Below are 17,927 nucleotides of genomic sequence, written 5' to 3'. Positions count from 1 at the left end.
TTGTCCAATGTCAGTGCATCTCGCTCTCTCATTAAAGCAAAATGCGAGCCTCAATATACATTGGAGGTGGAATACCACCCTATGATACTTGGCAGTCGTCCACCGCGGACGACTTATGTTTAAGCAGACCAGAGAGCCTAGCCAAGATGTCAATCTTAAGTGCCGTAGCGAACGGAACGGTAATATCTCTCTATCACATATTAGTGCGACAGAGAGACGTTAGCGTATAGCGCTACGGCGCAATGTTGGCAAATTGGCTAGGCATCTAGGCACCCGCCACGCTGTCCGTCGCGGGTAGCGTTTTAAGAAGATAATTGTAACATAAGTTGGCAACCAACCAACCTTGGGTTGGTTGGTTAGTTGTTAGCATACCCGAATGCGAGTATCTCCGGCGGCGGGCGCGCTGGCGGGCCGGGCTGTCGGAGTTGTACTCGGTCTCCGTGTCGCCGGGGCCGTTGCGCGCCCGAGACCCGCGCCCTTCTTCATATCTGTTTATTGATAGTACATACATTAGGGCTCATTTAGACGATGCGAGAACTAGCATGCGAGTTTCATTACATTGCGGTTTTTGATCGGTCGGTGGAATTGGACGTAACCAAAAGACCGCAATGTAACTAAAATCGCATGTGAGGTCGTGCGCCGTCTAAATCAGCCCTAAAAGATTACGTGCGATGTAGTTATAAACGGTCTGGTCGACAATGTTGTATGAAAATCCATTGCTGGCGCGTTTTATCGCAGCACGATGTTTCGCAGCCAATTATATGCTATGCTGCTGCTATTATAATGCTAAAGATCTAGGTATCCAAACAGAAGACCTCGAATGATTATTCAACGAGAACATTATCAATTAAGCTACGTCCCTACGCTACGCGCCTATGACACGATAATAGCTTGTTTGCAATTTTCATATGCTCACAACATCTGCTGGAGCGCGATAACAAGAGGTCATCTCACGAGCTAATCTTTTAGTAAAACAATTGCTATCACTGTTGTTGAAGTGACGACATCTCAGTGCCGATATCATCATATAATCGTCGAGCGATGCGTAAGTCTACGGTTTTCGGGAATTTTCTAGCGAGACTTTACACTAAAGTAAATTCATAGGGAAAATTCGTGACTCGTATTCAGTCGAGATCACGAAAACAGCAGAAGGAACACTCGTTCACTCGTACTTACTTAGTTAGTTGTACCAAGGAGAGTACAACCGGATATATCAAAGCAAATTTGCCCAAACTGAAACGGAGACACTTTGCCTGCGCTTCGAGTTCGGTGTTATGTTCGAAAATAACAATATTGTGTCATCACAAAATGAGTGAGGTAATCTAGAACTAGTATGTCTGTTTCTGTTTATCTTGAAAAGGCTATTTGATGTCAACAGATTAAGACTGCATCGAGCAAAATCAGCGAAAAAGGCAGTCACCGTTTAGTCGCTAGCGTTCACATCTCTTGATAAAAAAAAATATAATAAATGTCATTAATATCCCAAAGAGTGTGTTTACAACGAATCACCCTTGAAAATCTGAAATGTTTTACAATATAATAAATACACTTATGCAAAGTTGTACCTAAAACGTGATGAACGAGTGTCAGCGTTTAGTAAAATTTGTATAAAAAAATCGATGCTCATGCTATAAAATCGAGTGATTTCGAAAGCCAGATAACTGGACTACAACGAATCAGGCTTTTCCTATTTTTCCTCTTAAAGGCTACAGTGAAATTCAATCGTAAACGTAAACTTTCGTATAATTTCCATACATCCGCCATATCTGTCAAATTCTCCTTCTCCTCAGATGCCCGCTGTGGGCCGATGGAAGCGGACGCGTACTTCTTTTTTCCAAGTTGACAGTTCGATTTGGCATATATATTGACAGAAATTCATGTCCGTATACGAATGATGATACCAGTGAAAAACTGTGTTCAAAATTAATAGGGTAAATAAATAACGTCACACGGAGATCTAGAGTCATTAAAATTTCGATTTATTTTTATTCACGAGTCATAATACTTAAAAAATATGACAAATTATTTAATAAAATATATTAATACAACCAAATCAGTATAATTAGCTTCTTCCTAATTCACTTAAAATGAAAAAAGTTTGAAGATTTGTTATTTCTTATTGGAATAAATTTTCATTGTGCTGGTATTCATATTACGTCATTTTAAAAACATATATGACATAATGTCAATATACTAGATAAACAATTTATCAACAAAATTCTTCACATTTTAGCCTAAACAATATAAACTATTAAAATTTTATTTATGAAGACGAAGCAATGTTGTTCACATAATTTCAGCAATAAAATTCTTAGTTTCAACCAGTTTTGTTGCTATTCTAAGATCTATCATGTGCTTTGAAAGTTAATGCAATGATATATCATCAAGAAATTGAAATCAAGACTCGACCTGCAGTTTCAGCGGGTTTTTGTGGCTATATCATCAGTTGAAAGAACGATATTTAAAGCCAGTGGCATCGCAGTGGTCTGGTTTACGAGTACCTATATTGGTTTCATGTGACGATGTTTATATAAATGTATCTATCAAACAACAACGTGCTTTTATTTCATTGATATTCGGTGCAAAACGATAACTCAGTAACGAAATAAAATTATCAGAAATGAATTTGGGTTTTTTCAGTGAACGTTTATATTTATGAAGTCGTTTATGAGGTCTTATGTCTTATCGGCGTGGCTTTGGCCTTTGGACATTTTTGTAATGCTTTGTAATAAGGTAGGTGAGGTATCTAAATCCCTAATTGTAATAGCTTTTTTTGAATGAATTACAATTTAATTATTTAAATAAAAAAGTGGTCCACAAACATACACATCCGCTTGGTCCGCTAAAATAATTTAAGTGCCCTACATAATAGGTATATTTAAGATTAACAATCAGTAAACATCATTAATTACGCTCAAATGCTTATGTTTCAGTACAAATTGGGTGAAATATTTCCGACATAAAACCTAAAGGTAAAAGTACAATTTGCTAAGTAAACTGTCAATCTAGATTAATTATAATAGAAAGAGTCTTATAAGTTAGCTTACTGAAGATTTTGAACAACAAATAGGTACTAAATAAAATACAATTTGTTTTTCCATGACTCATGTAGGCCGTATTTTACTATAGACCATTTTAAATCTAAGATGAAATTAATTCATGATAAAAGCTAATAAGGCCCGGTAGTATTTTCTGTTATTCTTGAACTTGTACTATGACTAATTGTAAGAAGGCCCACTGTCAGTGCCAGTAACAAGGCCCGGTTCCGAACCAACATGGTATGTTTTTTTTATAAAATGGATTTTTCAAAAGCTGTATTAAGAAACATGAACTAACTAACTAACTATTTTGGCTCAGCGATCCAAAGAGAGTCTTGGCCTCCGAAACGAGAGCGTGCCACTTGTCCCGCTCCTGCGAAACTTCCTGCCAGTTACTGACGCGAAGCTGAAGTAGATCCGCCGCCACACTGTCTTCCCAGCGATACCTGGGCCGACCCACCGGACGGCTACCAGTCGGACGTCCCAAGAACGCCTTCTTGACAGCCCGATCCTCTCCCATTCAGAGTAGGTGACCGAACCAGCGAAGTCTGTGCGCTTTCGTTTCGCCGATGATATTGGGTTCGGCCACTAACTCCTCGATCTCGGCATTTTTCCAGATCCTCCAGGTGCCGTTATCTCTCTGAATAGGTCCCAGGATCTTGCGATAAACTTTTCTCTCTGCTACCAGGAGCTGACCTTCTTCTTTTAGTGTTAGGGACCAGGCCTCACAGCCATACATTAGGATAGGCCGTATAACGGTTTTATATATCCGTAACTTTGTATGTTTGCTGAGAAGCCCGAACACCAACACTTTGTGGAGGGCTGCACTGCACCGCAGGGCGTTTTGGATGCGTATTTTGATCTCCTCCTCTCTGGTGTTTGTGTCGGTAACAGTAACAGCAACAGTAGCAGTGTAAGAAACATGAACAAATGAGAAATATATATTGAATTGGTTTGGTCATAATATCCTGATTATTAATAAAACTATTTCAGTTAATATAAAGGTGGGCCTTATATGCCTCACCTGACCTTATTCGTTCACATTTAGATCCTATAACTATATTTGGTCACTTTGGCCGTCACTATCTATTTGATGCCGATTGTACTAACAATTAAAAGTACAGCTCATATGTACTTTTACCTGTACTGAAACTTAAGCATTTGAGCGTAATTAATAATGTTCACTGATTATTAACATTACGTGTTAAAGAACTGTGTCCCCATTTGGGCCATGGTGCGTCCATTAATGAATCGCATACTAACGGATAGAGGTTTACGAGTACATTCACAGAAAAATGATTATAGGCAACCCAATACTAGTGGCTTAGTTGCCGTTTAATGATTCTGAATCTGAAGATTCTTCTTGGATACTGTCAAATCTTATAAAATATGTCACCCATTTCTGTTCATGGAGGTTTTATTAGTTGTGTTAGATGCCTTGCATACCGTTATTACCAAATAATGGGCTGATAAGGCCCGGTAGCAACGAGATCGTACCGTATACCAAAAATAAGGGAAGAGGGGAAATGGTCGGCTCCCCGGTCCAATCTATGCTATATTTCTTCATGCTCTTAGCAACTAGGGCAAGTTATATATCATTTTTGTATAATCTAGGGACGAGGAATTCAGTTTTTAAATAATCGTTATAGGTATGTATAACGATTCATACAAATAAACTGATTTTTGCACAATAAATGAATATTATATGTATTTTTTTACAATCACAGTGTGGTGATTTGTACTAAATAAAAAAATTGTTAAATTTTGCTCATTTATTCTCCATTCTAAAAAGTATCACTATAAAATAGGCACTCATATATTTTTTCTGAATAATAATTGTGGCACCGCACGTGGCAAGTCAAACATTAAATATTGAAATAAAATTAAATAAAATAAGGCTACAAATATAATGACCACCAAAAAATACTTTGGTACCCTAAATAAAAAAATCATGCTTACCAAAAAAATTACTGAACACCAAAAAAATAAGGCCTAAAATTACAAATGTACCACCATTTTAATTACGACTGCACTTCAAATTGTATTCGAATACCAAATATATTGAATGATTACCAAAAATCATTAATGATCACCAAATCTTGAAGACCAAATAAATGCGATATTTTCACCTAAATAAACCACTATGATACCAAAAAATTTATACATATTACCAAATAAAGTAAAATGATGCCAAAATTACTAGCCCCTCCCGCTCAACCCCCGTACCCCGCACCGCATAACTTAGGTAGGCATACTGAAATGCTACTAGAAAAGTATGTTAGGTTAGGTTTGTACTGCTATCAGTTAAGTGGGCTAGGTTAACACTGCGACCCTTACAGAAAAGAAATGCTACTAGAAAAGTGGGTTAGGTTAGGTTTGAACTGCGACCCTTACAGAAAAGAAATGCTACTAGAAAAGTGGGTTAGGTTAGGTTTGAACTGCGACCCTTACAGAAACGAAATGCTACTAGAAAAGTGGGTTAGGTTAGGTTTGAACTGTGACCCTTACAGAAACGAAATGCTACTAGAAAAGTGGGTTAGGTTAGGTTTGAACTCCGACCCACACAGAAACGAAATTCTACTAGAAAAGTGGGTTAGGTTAGGTTTGAACTCCGACCCACACAGAAACGAAATTCTACTAGAAAAGTGGGTTAGGTTAGGTTTGAACTGCGACCCTTCCAGATAAGAAATGCTCCTAGAAAAGTGGGTTAGGTTAGGTTTGAACTGCGAACCTTACAGAAACGAAATGTTACTAGAAAAGTGGGTTAGGTTAGGTTTGAACTGCGAACCTTACAGAAACGAAATGTTACTAGAAAAGTGGGTTAGGTTAGGTTTGATCTGCAACCCATACAGAAACGAAATGCTACTAGAAAATTTTGCTTTGCTTTAATAGGATAGCAAGATTTAAAAATTTGGTTATAATTTTACATTAAAATGGAGTTCTAATTTTGGTGGTCATTTACTTTTTTTGGGTATACAATGATTATTTTGGTGTCATTTTATTCAATAGGATAGCACGATGTAAAAATTTGGTTATCAATTGACATTAAATTGGGGTTTGAAATTTGATAATTATTTACAATTTTTGGGTTAATAATGATTAATTTGGTGTCATTTCCTTTAATAGGATAGTAAAATGTATTAAAATTGGTAATCATTTCACATTAAAATGGTGTTATCATTTTGGTGATCATTCATTATTTTAGGGTGGTAAAGTAGATTTTTTTGGTATTAAATTTTATTAAATCTGGTGATCAGTTAAATAGCAGCCATAAAATAATCATCTGGCATTTGAAAAGTGTGAATACAATGTTTTTATATTTTACAGATAAATTACAGGTGATAATTTTACAAATGAAATGAGTTTCTGCCACCAGTGCCACCCTATTATAAAGCCTTAGAGGATATAACCAACGGAGACGCCATGTCTAAAATTTTCGGTACAAAATAGTCTGCCGTTTTTTGCGGGGGAGGGGCACATCAAATGTATAGGTACGTCAAGTCAGCCAAACGTCAGTCCATACATATGGTTGACATGTGGTTGACCATTGGCCGCCTATTTTCGACAGAGGGGAACGCCTGTTAATGGCGGCTCCATTGTTAATTACTCCGAGTATAAAGCAGTAGACTTTTTTAATAATAAGGTATGCCCACCAAATACGCTCATAAGAACGATATATTCTATCGATATAGGCTATGAACTATCTAATGATATACAGGGTGTAATCGTTAAGTGTAGTCAGGCTATAATTCCGTAAATATAACAGATATCAGAAAATTTCGAATTGATATAGAGAGCGCGTAATCCAATGAGTAAAATACATTAATATTTTTATTCATAAAAGCAGAAATATCCCAAACATTAACTTTAAACCCTCCCTAACTCCTAAATATTTAGTACGATGACTCACCCCTCAAAGAACGTTGGTGTCGTAAGAGATAAAACTGCTTGAGATTATTATTTAATAAACGGTAGTTTTATTATTCTATTACAGTTTACTATCGCAAATAATGAATCTCAAGCAGTTTTGTCTCTTAGGACACCGACGTTCTTTGAGGGGTGAGTCGTCGTACTAAATGTATGGGAGGGTTTGAAGTTAATGTTTGAGATATTTCTACTTTTATTTAAAAAAAGTTATAAATGTAATTTTACTCATTGGGTAACGCACTTTTGATATCAATTTGAAGTTTTCTGATATCTGTTATATTTACGGAATTATAGCCTGGCTACACTTAACGATTACACACTGTATAAGTTACTTCAAGACGCGCCATGGACCAGAACCCATACTATCCGGGACACAGTTCTTTAATATTATATAGGGCTAAAAAGGCCCTCTGTCAGTGCGGGTGACAAGGCCCGGTCCTGGGCCTTATTGAACGTATGAGATGAAATCATCATCATCATTTCGGCCTATATACGTCCCACTGCTGAGCACAGGCCTCGTCTCATGCGCGAGAGGGCTTGGGCTATAGTCCCCACGCTAGCCCAATGCGGATTGGGATGAAATGAGATGAAATAGTACATTTATATATTTTAATATAGGTAATTATGAGTTATTTGATTTCCCAATAAGTTTTAAGTAAGCATCACTTACTGACTTACAAAAGTATAAGTGTAGTACCTGAATTTTATTAGATGTTTTTAAAGCTTTATTATTAACAGAGCTTTAAAAATTAAGTTATAAGTGAAATTAAATAAGCGTCTTTAGTTGTAAAAAAATATGTTACAAGACCTATAAGTAATAAAGGGATAATTTTAGATATAGTCCACTTTTTTCGAGTAGATAGATGAGATGATTTCTTATATTTTTAATAATAAAACTCCTAGGTTTAATTCGGTCTGTCTACAAACCGCATACCTACCATTGCCCACCACCACACTGTTAACTGACAGTCCGTAAACCTTATTACAAAAGGCATAAGGTCCACCGATGGACAGTTAAGAGCGTCGCCGTTTTGAACCTATCTTAATACAAAAGTCAACAACGAAAATAATTAATTACCTAATACGTCACATACCTATGACATGACATGAACAAACAAGGAAAGCTATATATAAAAAAGTGTTTTTTCTCTGTCTTCTCACAAAGGAAAGCTGTGACAGTTTGAATTCCTCAAAGAAGGTTAGTAGTTAACACTAAACTCGAAGCAGCACCTTTAAAAAAACATTAGGGGTCACTGACCTGTCCCAGTAAATTGAGGTAGTGTGCGTGAGCTGCGTTTGTGTGTGAAATGGGGTAATTTGACAGAATCTGAAAATTTACCCTCCTCTACGCCCTCTTAAGAAAGTAGTAATAGGTAAGGAGGACATAAAAGCCAGATAAAATCTCAGAATTGTAGTATTTTTTGGTCAGTCGATTTACTGAGGGTGTCTCATAAGTAATGTCGGGTTTTGTAACTAAAAATGTACTACACCACGATTTGTGCAAGTCGTAACCTGTTACGACAATTATCTAGTTCTGTAAAGAGTGCGATTGTTGTACTATATTTAAGTCATACTGTCTTAGTTAATTGACGGCGTAACACGTTTAGACAATAAAAAATATGGAGGGCGACAAATACGAAATTCGTGTATTGTTGAGACATTATTGGAAACAAAAATTTAAAGCAGCTGCAGCAGCAAGAAAAATATGTGAAGTTGAAGGGCGAGACATGATAAATGAACGGTCGGCACAGCGTTGGTTTAATCGTTTTAATAGTGGAGATTTGACCCTTGAAGATCGACCGCGCTCTGGTCGGCCACCCGTGTGGGATATTGAGGCTACAAAGGAAGCTGTTGAAAACCAACCCAGTACCAGCACTCGTCGATTATCGGACTCACTTGGACCTTCTAAAGACACTATACATCGCCACTTAAAGTCATTAGGTAAGACCTATAGAAGTTGTCGAATAGTGCCTCATGAATTAGACGAAGTTCAGGCAACACGACGAGTAGAGGTTTGCAAAAAACTCCTTGCCCTGCCGCAAGGCGATCGTTTTCTTAAACGAATCGTTACTTGTGACGAGAAATGGATTTACATGAACAACCCAGACATGACTCATCAGTGGTTGGACAGGAATCAATCACCTGAACCTGTCGCGAAAAGAAGTCGATTTGAGTCAAAAGTCTTGTTATGTGTCTGGTGGAATTATGAAGGTTTGGTGTATTTCGAGATAATTCCAGAGGCCCGAACTATCACTGCCGAGATATATTGTGGCCAACTGACACGAATGTATGAGGTTCTATCGCATAAATATCCAGGTTTAGTAAATCGAAACCAGGTGCTCTTACAACAAGACAATGCTAGACCACATACTGCGAAAGTTACACGGGCTAAGATCGATGAACTTGGTGGTATTGAACTCCTGCCACATCCAGCATTTAGTTCGGACCTTTCACCGTCAGATTACTATTTATTTAGATCCATGGCAAAATTCCTTCGTGGGAAAAAAATCGAGTCAAAAGAAGATGTTGAAAATGCAGTGCGGCAGTTTTTTGCATCTAAGCCCAAAGAATGGTTTTATCAAGGACTCAAAGAGTTGGCTGAACGTTGGGTTAAGACTATAGAATATGATGGGCTATATTTTGAATATTAAGGTTTTCTTTTAAGGTGGTTCGCTTTTCATACAAAAGTCAATCAAAGTTCATTAAGTAACTACACACTATTAGTACATAAATATTTCCGCACTTATCTTCTTTCACATATTCGTTTGCGCGAAATTAACAGGAAAACAATGTTTCATACAGAAATCATGCAAAAATCATAGTTAAATTTTCATCAAATTTACGTATGTGTGTGTCACAAATGTCGTGTACATATACGTTGTGACGTTGCCAATCCATGCTTTACATTCTCGCGCGAGCCACGAGACGAGATTACAGTGCCGTCATGTTTAGCCTTCTGAGTTGCTTTTGAGTCCCTGAGGCCCTTACAAAGGATTTAATCCAAATTGAATTTTGAATTAAAATGGAATACAAGAAGGTTCCAAATACAAAACTGCAATAATGACAAGCGGGACTCAGGAGGTTAGTGCATTTTTTGTTGACACTGACACTTGACAGGTATTTGATATACATCAAAACGTTTGTAATGTGTCCTTGTGAATTTTATTCGTTAGTAAAATGATAACGTCTAAATCGAATTATAAAAATCATCGGTATTCTGGGCCGCGTAAATCCAGAAACAGAGTTCGCGGAGCATTAAAGCGCAATCATGACGGTGATGTGTCGTAAGTTACAGTTTCACTCCTTCATTGTACTTTGAGAAAATAATTGTCACTTCTCCCATAGTATTCTTGTATATAAGAAAATACTTTTCTTTTGCCAGTCGTGTAGACGTATGGCGTAAAAAGAGAAAAATAGAAATACCTCAAAATGAAGCAGCTGAAAGTGCAGGGTAAGTTTTAATTTCTAATTGCACTTTAGCTTCCTGTTCCCTAGGTACACACCTAGATTCAGATGTGATTAATAATCATCAACTTCTTTTTTTTTCCAGACAAAATATTGTCAAAACTTATAGTAGGCAAGTGCCAGTCGTACATGTAGAGGCTACTTTTGATGCAAAATCTCATCAGCCATCAACTAGTAATAATAGTAAAGCTTTGCCTCTGAAGCCTGAAACTAAGGCTTTGGAAATAAACTGGCCAGTAACTGATCCAACTTTGGCATGCCATGAATTGACTATTGAGAAAAGTGTTGATAATAACTTGATTGGTCTGACTGGGAACAGAATTGTTGACATCCAACACATCCTTCACTGGGCATTTGCTCTGGGAAAGCACACAAAAACTTGCGCAAATAGTACCATTGAGTTTGTCAGAGAGCTGCGGAACGGCTTCAACAGTATATTCATTTTTAAATGCAGCATGTGTGATAAAGAATTTCGAGAGAGCAATGAGAATAGTGATCATGAAAAACTAAACACAGGCTTTGTGTGGGGAACAGTAACGGGTGCAGGTTATTATACACAAGCGTCTCATTTGACTAACGTAATGGATATCCCCACAATGGGTCCTTCAAAATTTAGAAAGATAGAAAAATCACTGGGAGATACATGGAAAGATCAATTGACAGAAGAAATAAAGAATGTAGGACAACAAGAGAGAGCTATAGCTATTGAAAAAGGTCAAATTACTGACAATGGCATTCCATACATAGAAGTTGAAGTGGATGGTGGGTGGGCCAAGAGGAGCTACGGTCATAACTATAACTCAGCATCTGGTATGGTAAGGGACTATTTTTATTTATTTATTCATCATTCTTCTTAGGCTAGGGTTTTTATAATATGAATATAAAAGTAAAATATAAAAACACTTACAAAACAATAAAAAATATATAAACACATTATGAAAAACCTAACCTAGGGTGCCGCTGGCTTACCGTCTTGTTATTTTTATTATTTTTGATTTTTAGGGTTCCGTACCCAAAGGGGCCCTATTACTAAGACTCCGCTGTCCGTCTGTCTGTCGCCTGGCTGTAACTCATGAACCGTGATAGGAATTTTCACAAATGATGTATTTCTGTTGCCGCTATATCCATGGGCGACGATGATCGCTTCCCATTAGGCGGCTCGCCTGCTCGTTTGCTGACTATCATCCCATACAACAAACGTGATTCTTTTTGCAGTTTTTTGCGTAATGGTACGGAACCTTTCGTGCGCGAGCCCGATTCGCATTTGGCCGGTTTTTTAAATTCAGTGTTTTCAGGCTTGCATCATTGGGAAAAACACAAAGAAGTGCTTGTATATTGGCATAAAAAACAAGTATTGTTATCATTGTCATTTATACGAGAAAGACAATAAGGATGTGCCGCCACACAAATGTTTCAAAAATTACCAGGGATCATCAACTGGTATGGAGGCAGAAATATTGGTGGAAGGCTTTCAAAAGTCAGAAGAAATGCATGGTGTACAATATCTTTCATTTATTGGAGATGGTGATTCCTCTGTTTTCGCTCAATTGAATGAAAAAGTGTCATATGGTCAAAAAATACGGAAAACAGAGTGCAAAAATCATGTTATAAAAAATTATACAAGTAAACTATATAAGGTATTTTTCTTATATTATCAATGATAATTCCTAAATAATATATTATATCATATAACAGTGTTGGGCGTAATTAATTACTCGTGTAATTTAATTACTAATTTAATTACATGTAATTGAATTACATAAAATTTAATTACATGTAAAGCCTAACAAGTTCCTTTTTAGCCCTCGCCACGTTGCGGATTTTCGATGGAACTAATTTATTTTAATGGCAATTATTTTGTTTGACATCCGACATTGAAAGTCATTGAATGTCACCGATGTAAACAAATCGAAAATGATTGTAAATATTTCAGGATAATAATAGATTTTGCAATCAAAATGCCCAAAAAAATTCACACCGATGCTAAACAAATAATTTTAAATACATTAAAATACTTGCGACAGAAAAAGGATACGGGATTCAGTAGCATTCCATTAAACAATGTTGTGAAATTATTTGTTGACATGACGGGTACTGATTTTCATAGTGAGTTTGTAATAAACTGGTTAGTTTTGTACTAAATATGAATATTAATTATTAAATTATTATTTTTCTCATTTAAGGCGTCTTTAGTGCTATAATCAAAAATATTTATTATAAGAATGAGCCATTACCACCACGAGTGACTGAATCTGGTAAATATATATACGGAGGTCGAATATTTAGAATCAAATTATGGCGGATAGGTAAATTATTCATACTTAATTATCAACTAAACATGCTCTTTCGATTGGGTTTCGATTGGGAAACATACTTCTACAACTCACATGTACATAATTGTATACCTCACTCGCTCTTGCACGATGCCAATACACACTGTCCCGACTATTCATGACGTACACGTATTGTTGCTATATGTAAGCTGTTTGTAGCGACATTATATCAGGGCTAAAAAAGAACTTGTCAGGCTATAATTAAATTATCTGTGTAATTTGCAATTGTAATTACATTAATTAGTAATTAAATTACTCAATTACTTTTCATTTACCTTTTTAATAATATGCAAATATGAACAAATTTACTTGGAGTAATTATAAAGAAAAACTTATGAATTCCATAAATTCCATTATACGTTGGATAACGTTATAACATATTTTTATCCCTGGAATCATACCTTTACAGGGTACTATGTGACAAACCACGTTGAATATGGCGGTTAGCGCTTACGTCGCGTAGCACCGCATTAGTATTGGGGCGCCGCTAATAATGACGTAAGCGCCGACCTAAGGTGTCTTTCGGGTTGGACTGTAGCAAAGGGGGGGCTGGGACTTAGAATTTTTTTGACAGTGGTGTCATTATGACACTATTTTTAAATGATTGTAATGTGTAGATCACGTCAAAATAAGCATCTTATACTAAAAAAACTTTTCTCTAAAATAAAAAATGGCTGAGTTAGACGCCTCCAAAGATTGATGTTTTTAAAGCGAGCTGGGACTTAGAAAATTTTCATCGAGAGTGGTGTCATTATGACATATATTTTAAATGATTGTTATAGAACACGTCAAAATAAGCTACTTTTACTTGAAAAACTTTATTAAGAACTGTTTTAAAACCCCTGTTTTTTTCATTTTCTTAAAAAAAATTCTAAGTCCCAGAAACGGCCCCCCTTTGATACAGCCCGCTATTTTCAATTTTAGAAAAAAGTTTTTCAAGTAAAAGTAGCCTATTTTAACGTGTTCTATACGTTACAATCATTTAAAATATATGTCATAATGACACCACTCGCGATGAAAATTTTCTAAGTCCCAGCTCCCTTTAAAAACATCAATCTTTGGAGGGATCTAACTCAGCCATTTTTTATTTTAGAGAAAAGTTTTTCCAGTAAAAGATGCTTATTTTGACGTGATCTACACATTACAATCATTTAAAAATAGTATCATAATGACACCACTTAATCAGAAAAAAATTCTAACTCCCAGCCCTCCCTTTGCTACAGTCCAACCAAATCAACCAAAGTTAACATTGACAATATTGCTTAGTCAAATTTAAAACCATTCAAAATGTTCATCTGATTTTGGAAATAAAGATGATCAAAAACTTGCATTCTATAAAAGTAATTGTAATTCAAAAAAGTAATTAAATTACAAATTTCAATTACAAAATGTAATTAATAATTTAATTACTAAATACATTTTGCAATTGTAATTAGTAATTAAAATTTTAATTACTTTCCACATGTAATGGAAATTATTTGTTGGAATTACATTTTGTAATTGCAATTGTTAGTTAGTAATTCAATTACTTTTTGCCCAACACTGTCATATAATCGAAATTCAAAAGGTGTATGTGAAGTCCCCAATCCGCATTGGGCTATCGTGGGGACTATAGCCCAAACCCTTTCGCGCATGAGAGGAGGCCTGTGCCCAGCGTGGAACGTACATATATGTATAGGCTGAATTATTATTATTATTATTTCTATCTTTCTTTTATTTTCTCAGCATTTCATAAAAATACTGGTGTAATGGGATGCACGGGCCAAAGCCAAGTGCATCTCATATTAATCTTCAAGGTGTTGATTGTTTTGGGTTTGGTTTGATCCGGGTAGAGTTTGTGTAACAGATGCACGTTGATTCTGGAGCTGTAGATCATTGTGAAGAAATTTCCTAACTATTCGGCATGTGTTCAGAATAACTGCTTTTTGCATTAGTACATATGAAGACGGCGGCAAAGACAGGGTTTTATTATTATAAATACATAATCCCTACTAATATTATTTCAGATACTGCCTGATACCAAATTACCATTGTATGGTCGCAAAATGTTGAAAGCCAGGTTATCAAAACTAACTACAATTTCGAGGAAAATTATCTTGCATCACGCCGGAAATAGGTTGGCGATGAGAAATGACCTGCAGTATGGCCCTTCACATGTGTTTGGGGAACATGAAAAATGCCAAGATTATTTTTGTAAATACATTGCAACTGGCGAGCAAGATGTAAATTATGTGAAGAGTATGAAGGAAAAGGCCCCTGCCGTTTGGGCACTTATTTGTGCTGCAAATGAATTTGTAATCACTAAAACAAATCGGTTGTCAAATGATACAACCAATCATGTTGAAAACTTTATGAGCATTATAAGTAAATTCAACTGCGGCAAGCGGCTTAATCTTCATACAGGTGGATCTTATCAGCGTAGAGTGACGGTTGCAGGTAAGTAGTTATTACTAAAAGTATTGCACAATTCCTAAAGATGGAAAATAATTATAGTGTTGTAAATAATAATAGTGTGAAATTGAGGCTCTGCATGTGTAGTCACAAGACTACACATGCAGAGCCTCAATTTCAAATATTTATGTATATTTTTACAGGGCTCTCACAAGTAACTGGCCAAACTTGGCATAAGTCTGCGTGGCGAAAATGTACTAACAGTTCCCCAGGCAAAACTTTTAGAAAATATATTGGCCAGAGACAGAGGACTGAAGCGCGGAGGAAACTCTACAAACGCAGACGACTTTTTCATGCTAAGCCACCTCAGCCCGATAAAAATTATGGTCCTGAAGCTCAAGACACAGCAGACCCAGTAAATCTTGATGACCTAAAGAAAATATGTGCTGATAAGTTGCCTGAATTCAACAAAACTGCTGATGAAATCAAGGCCATAGAAGAAAGCACTATTGGTCAACATGAAAATGATCTGTACAATATGTATAGGAGTGACAGGTTGACAGCAAGTCAATTTGGAGTGGTTAGTGCCTTTGTCATTTCTTATGAAGGTACTTGATGATGATGATCTCCTAGAACAGCGGTCGGCGGCCACATAGCAGTTACCGAAGCGGACGCGGGCCGCACTTTGTTAATATTTATGACTGTATCAGACATTGTCGTTTGTCAATATTACATATAAAATAGCCAGGGAGGCTCGCGGGCCGCAAGTGAGAGGTTCGCGGGCCGCATGTGGCCCGCGGGCCGCTTGTTGCCGACCGCTGTCCTAGAAGATTATGTCATATTTGTTTTGTTTTTTAGATATGTAAGCGAAGAAAAACTACGCCGTCTCACAACCATGTCAAACAAGTGCTTTACAAAAGCAATATTTACACAAAAGACATGCTTTATGGACAACAGAACGAATCGGTGGCGAGAACGTACTTTATAGAAAATTACAAAAAGACGGTTCGTCAAGCTGGACTATACATTGATGCCGAATTTGGGTTTCTGGGCGCTAGTCCTGATGGTAGGTTAATAAGCAGTGACAATACATAACAAAACAGTAATATATGTAATTAATATTGTTTTGGTTGCCGAATAGTCAATGTGTCACTAACTCTAGATTTTTTTAGGTATCCTGGTTAATGAAGAGGCGATCTTGGAAATAAAATGTTTTCCTTCATTAGCCAGGAAACATCAGGACATCCTCAGTGCGTCAAAGGAAAACAAAAATTTTCCTGTGGTCCAAAAAAATGGAATTTTGTCCCTGAACGAAAAACACCATTATTACTATCAGGTACCTAAGTAAATTATAACCATTAGAATCCATATTGTCATCTTTCTTCCTATAACATTAGAGATTTTCTCCTTTCGTGATATTATATTTCTTTCAGGTACAGGGACAACTACGAATAACAAATATGAAAAAATGTTATTTCATTTGTTATGTGAATCCATCTACACCAATAAGTGTCATTGAAGTCTACAAAAATGATCAGTTCATAGAAAATATGATCCAGAAATTAGTTCACTTTTATAAAAACTCTATTTTGCCAGAGATTGTACTTAGGCGAATACCTAAGGGAGCTAAATCTATTGATCTTGAATAATTAGTAGGCCAGTATATGACTTCAAGGTTATGTCTTCAACTATTAGTTACAGAACACAATAAAATACATAAACACAAGAATTTCAAACGGGTTTCATCTACTGAGTGTATGGCATCCAATGATCCGTTTAATGAAAGTTACAGTCATTCTGAAGTTATGCCACAGAATAACTAATAGTACTACCGTACAGAAAATTCACTCCTTCACAAAAGTCAGATTTAGGTATAAAATTATACCTATACTCACCGCCTGCAACAAAATTGAAATTTATAACCGCGCACGAACCGTGAATCTTCTTTGCGCGAGCGCCACGTGACACGACGATCGTGCGGTCGAGCGGCAGCCCACTGCCATACGCCTGCAGCCCCGGGCGGCCCGCCGGCCAAATGTACCTAAACTGCGTAGTGACACCCCCCTGGTTATGGTTATGCCATTGACGATGGCACATGTAGCTGTGCCACTGCCAAAATATCGGGAAATCAATAATATAAATAAACATGATAAATATCCCGTTTTCTATAATAGTTATAATTAGAAGGCTATACAATGTTGTAACTCACACTTGAATTGTAAATAAAAAAATTAAAAGAAATGTTTTTATTTAATTTTACAATTACTACTTTATTAAGGATGACTCACGTTAGACCGGGCCGTGTCCGGGCCGGAACTAACGGCGCATCATTTCTATCTATGGAAAGCGTCACGTGATCACCTGTCACGTAGGTAATAGGAAAGTAAGCGCTGGAAGCTCCGGCCCGGACACGACCCGATCTAACGAGAGTGATCCTTTAGAGGCTGGGCAGTAAGGGATTGCTTTACTTGTAGAACAAACTACTTTTATGACTTACTGCATGGCCGCCATGTTGGATTTCAAAATGGTCATCATTTTCGAAATCTGCGCCCCCTAAAACCTATAAAACGACACCCATGACGCCTTTTATGACATAGTGCATGGCCGCCATGTTGGATTTCAAAAATATCATCATTTTCGAAATCTGCGCACCCCAAAACCTAAAAAACGACATCCATGACGATTTTTATGACATAGTGCATGGCCGCCATGTTGGATTTCAAAAATATCACCATTTTCGAAATCTGCGCCCCCCAAAACCTAAAAAACGACA

General features: G+C 36.7%; 3 protein-coding genes across 3 annotated transcripts in view; 2 read left to right on the top strand and 1 right to left on the bottom strand.

Moving 5' to 3' along the window:
• Positions 1–17,927, top strand: part of LOC134664220 (xanthine dehydrogenase) — a 165,864-nt gene that overhangs the window by 13,604 nt on the left and 134,333 nt on the right. The window lies entirely within an intron of this gene.
• The window catches only part of LOC134664256 (transport and Golgi organization protein 1), a 31,933-nt gene that overhangs the window by 1,726 nt on the left and 12,280 nt on the right, over positions 1–17,927 (bottom strand). Inside the window, exon 12 of the mRNA XM_063520804.1 lies at positions 373–488. Within this exon, the coding sequence (XP_063376874.1) occupies positions 373–488 (116 nt within the window). The remainder of the gene's footprint in view (positions 1–372; positions 489–17,927) is intronic.
• On the top strand, positions 10,005–16,502 carry LOC134669895 (uncharacterized). Its single transcript, XM_063527513.1, has 7 exons — positions 10,005–10,249; positions 10,348–10,416; positions 10,516–11,245; positions 14,770–15,199; positions 15,358–15,734; positions 16,013–16,220; positions 16,327–16,502. Exons 1-7 carry the CDS (start codon positions 10,143–10,145, stop codon positions 16,500–16,502), a joined length of 2,097 nt encoding a protein of 698 aa, XP_063383583.1. The 5' UTR covers positions 10,005–10,142.

Source organism: Cydia fagiglandana, chromosome 1 (assembly GCF_963556715.1).
Source record: "Cydia fagiglandana chromosome 1, ilCydFagi1.1, whole genome shotgun sequence".
Lineage (NCBI taxonomy): Eukaryota > Metazoa > Arthropoda > Insecta > Lepidoptera > Tortricidae > Cydia > Cydia fagiglandana.
This window is presented reverse-complemented; position numbering and strand designations above follow the sequence as displayed.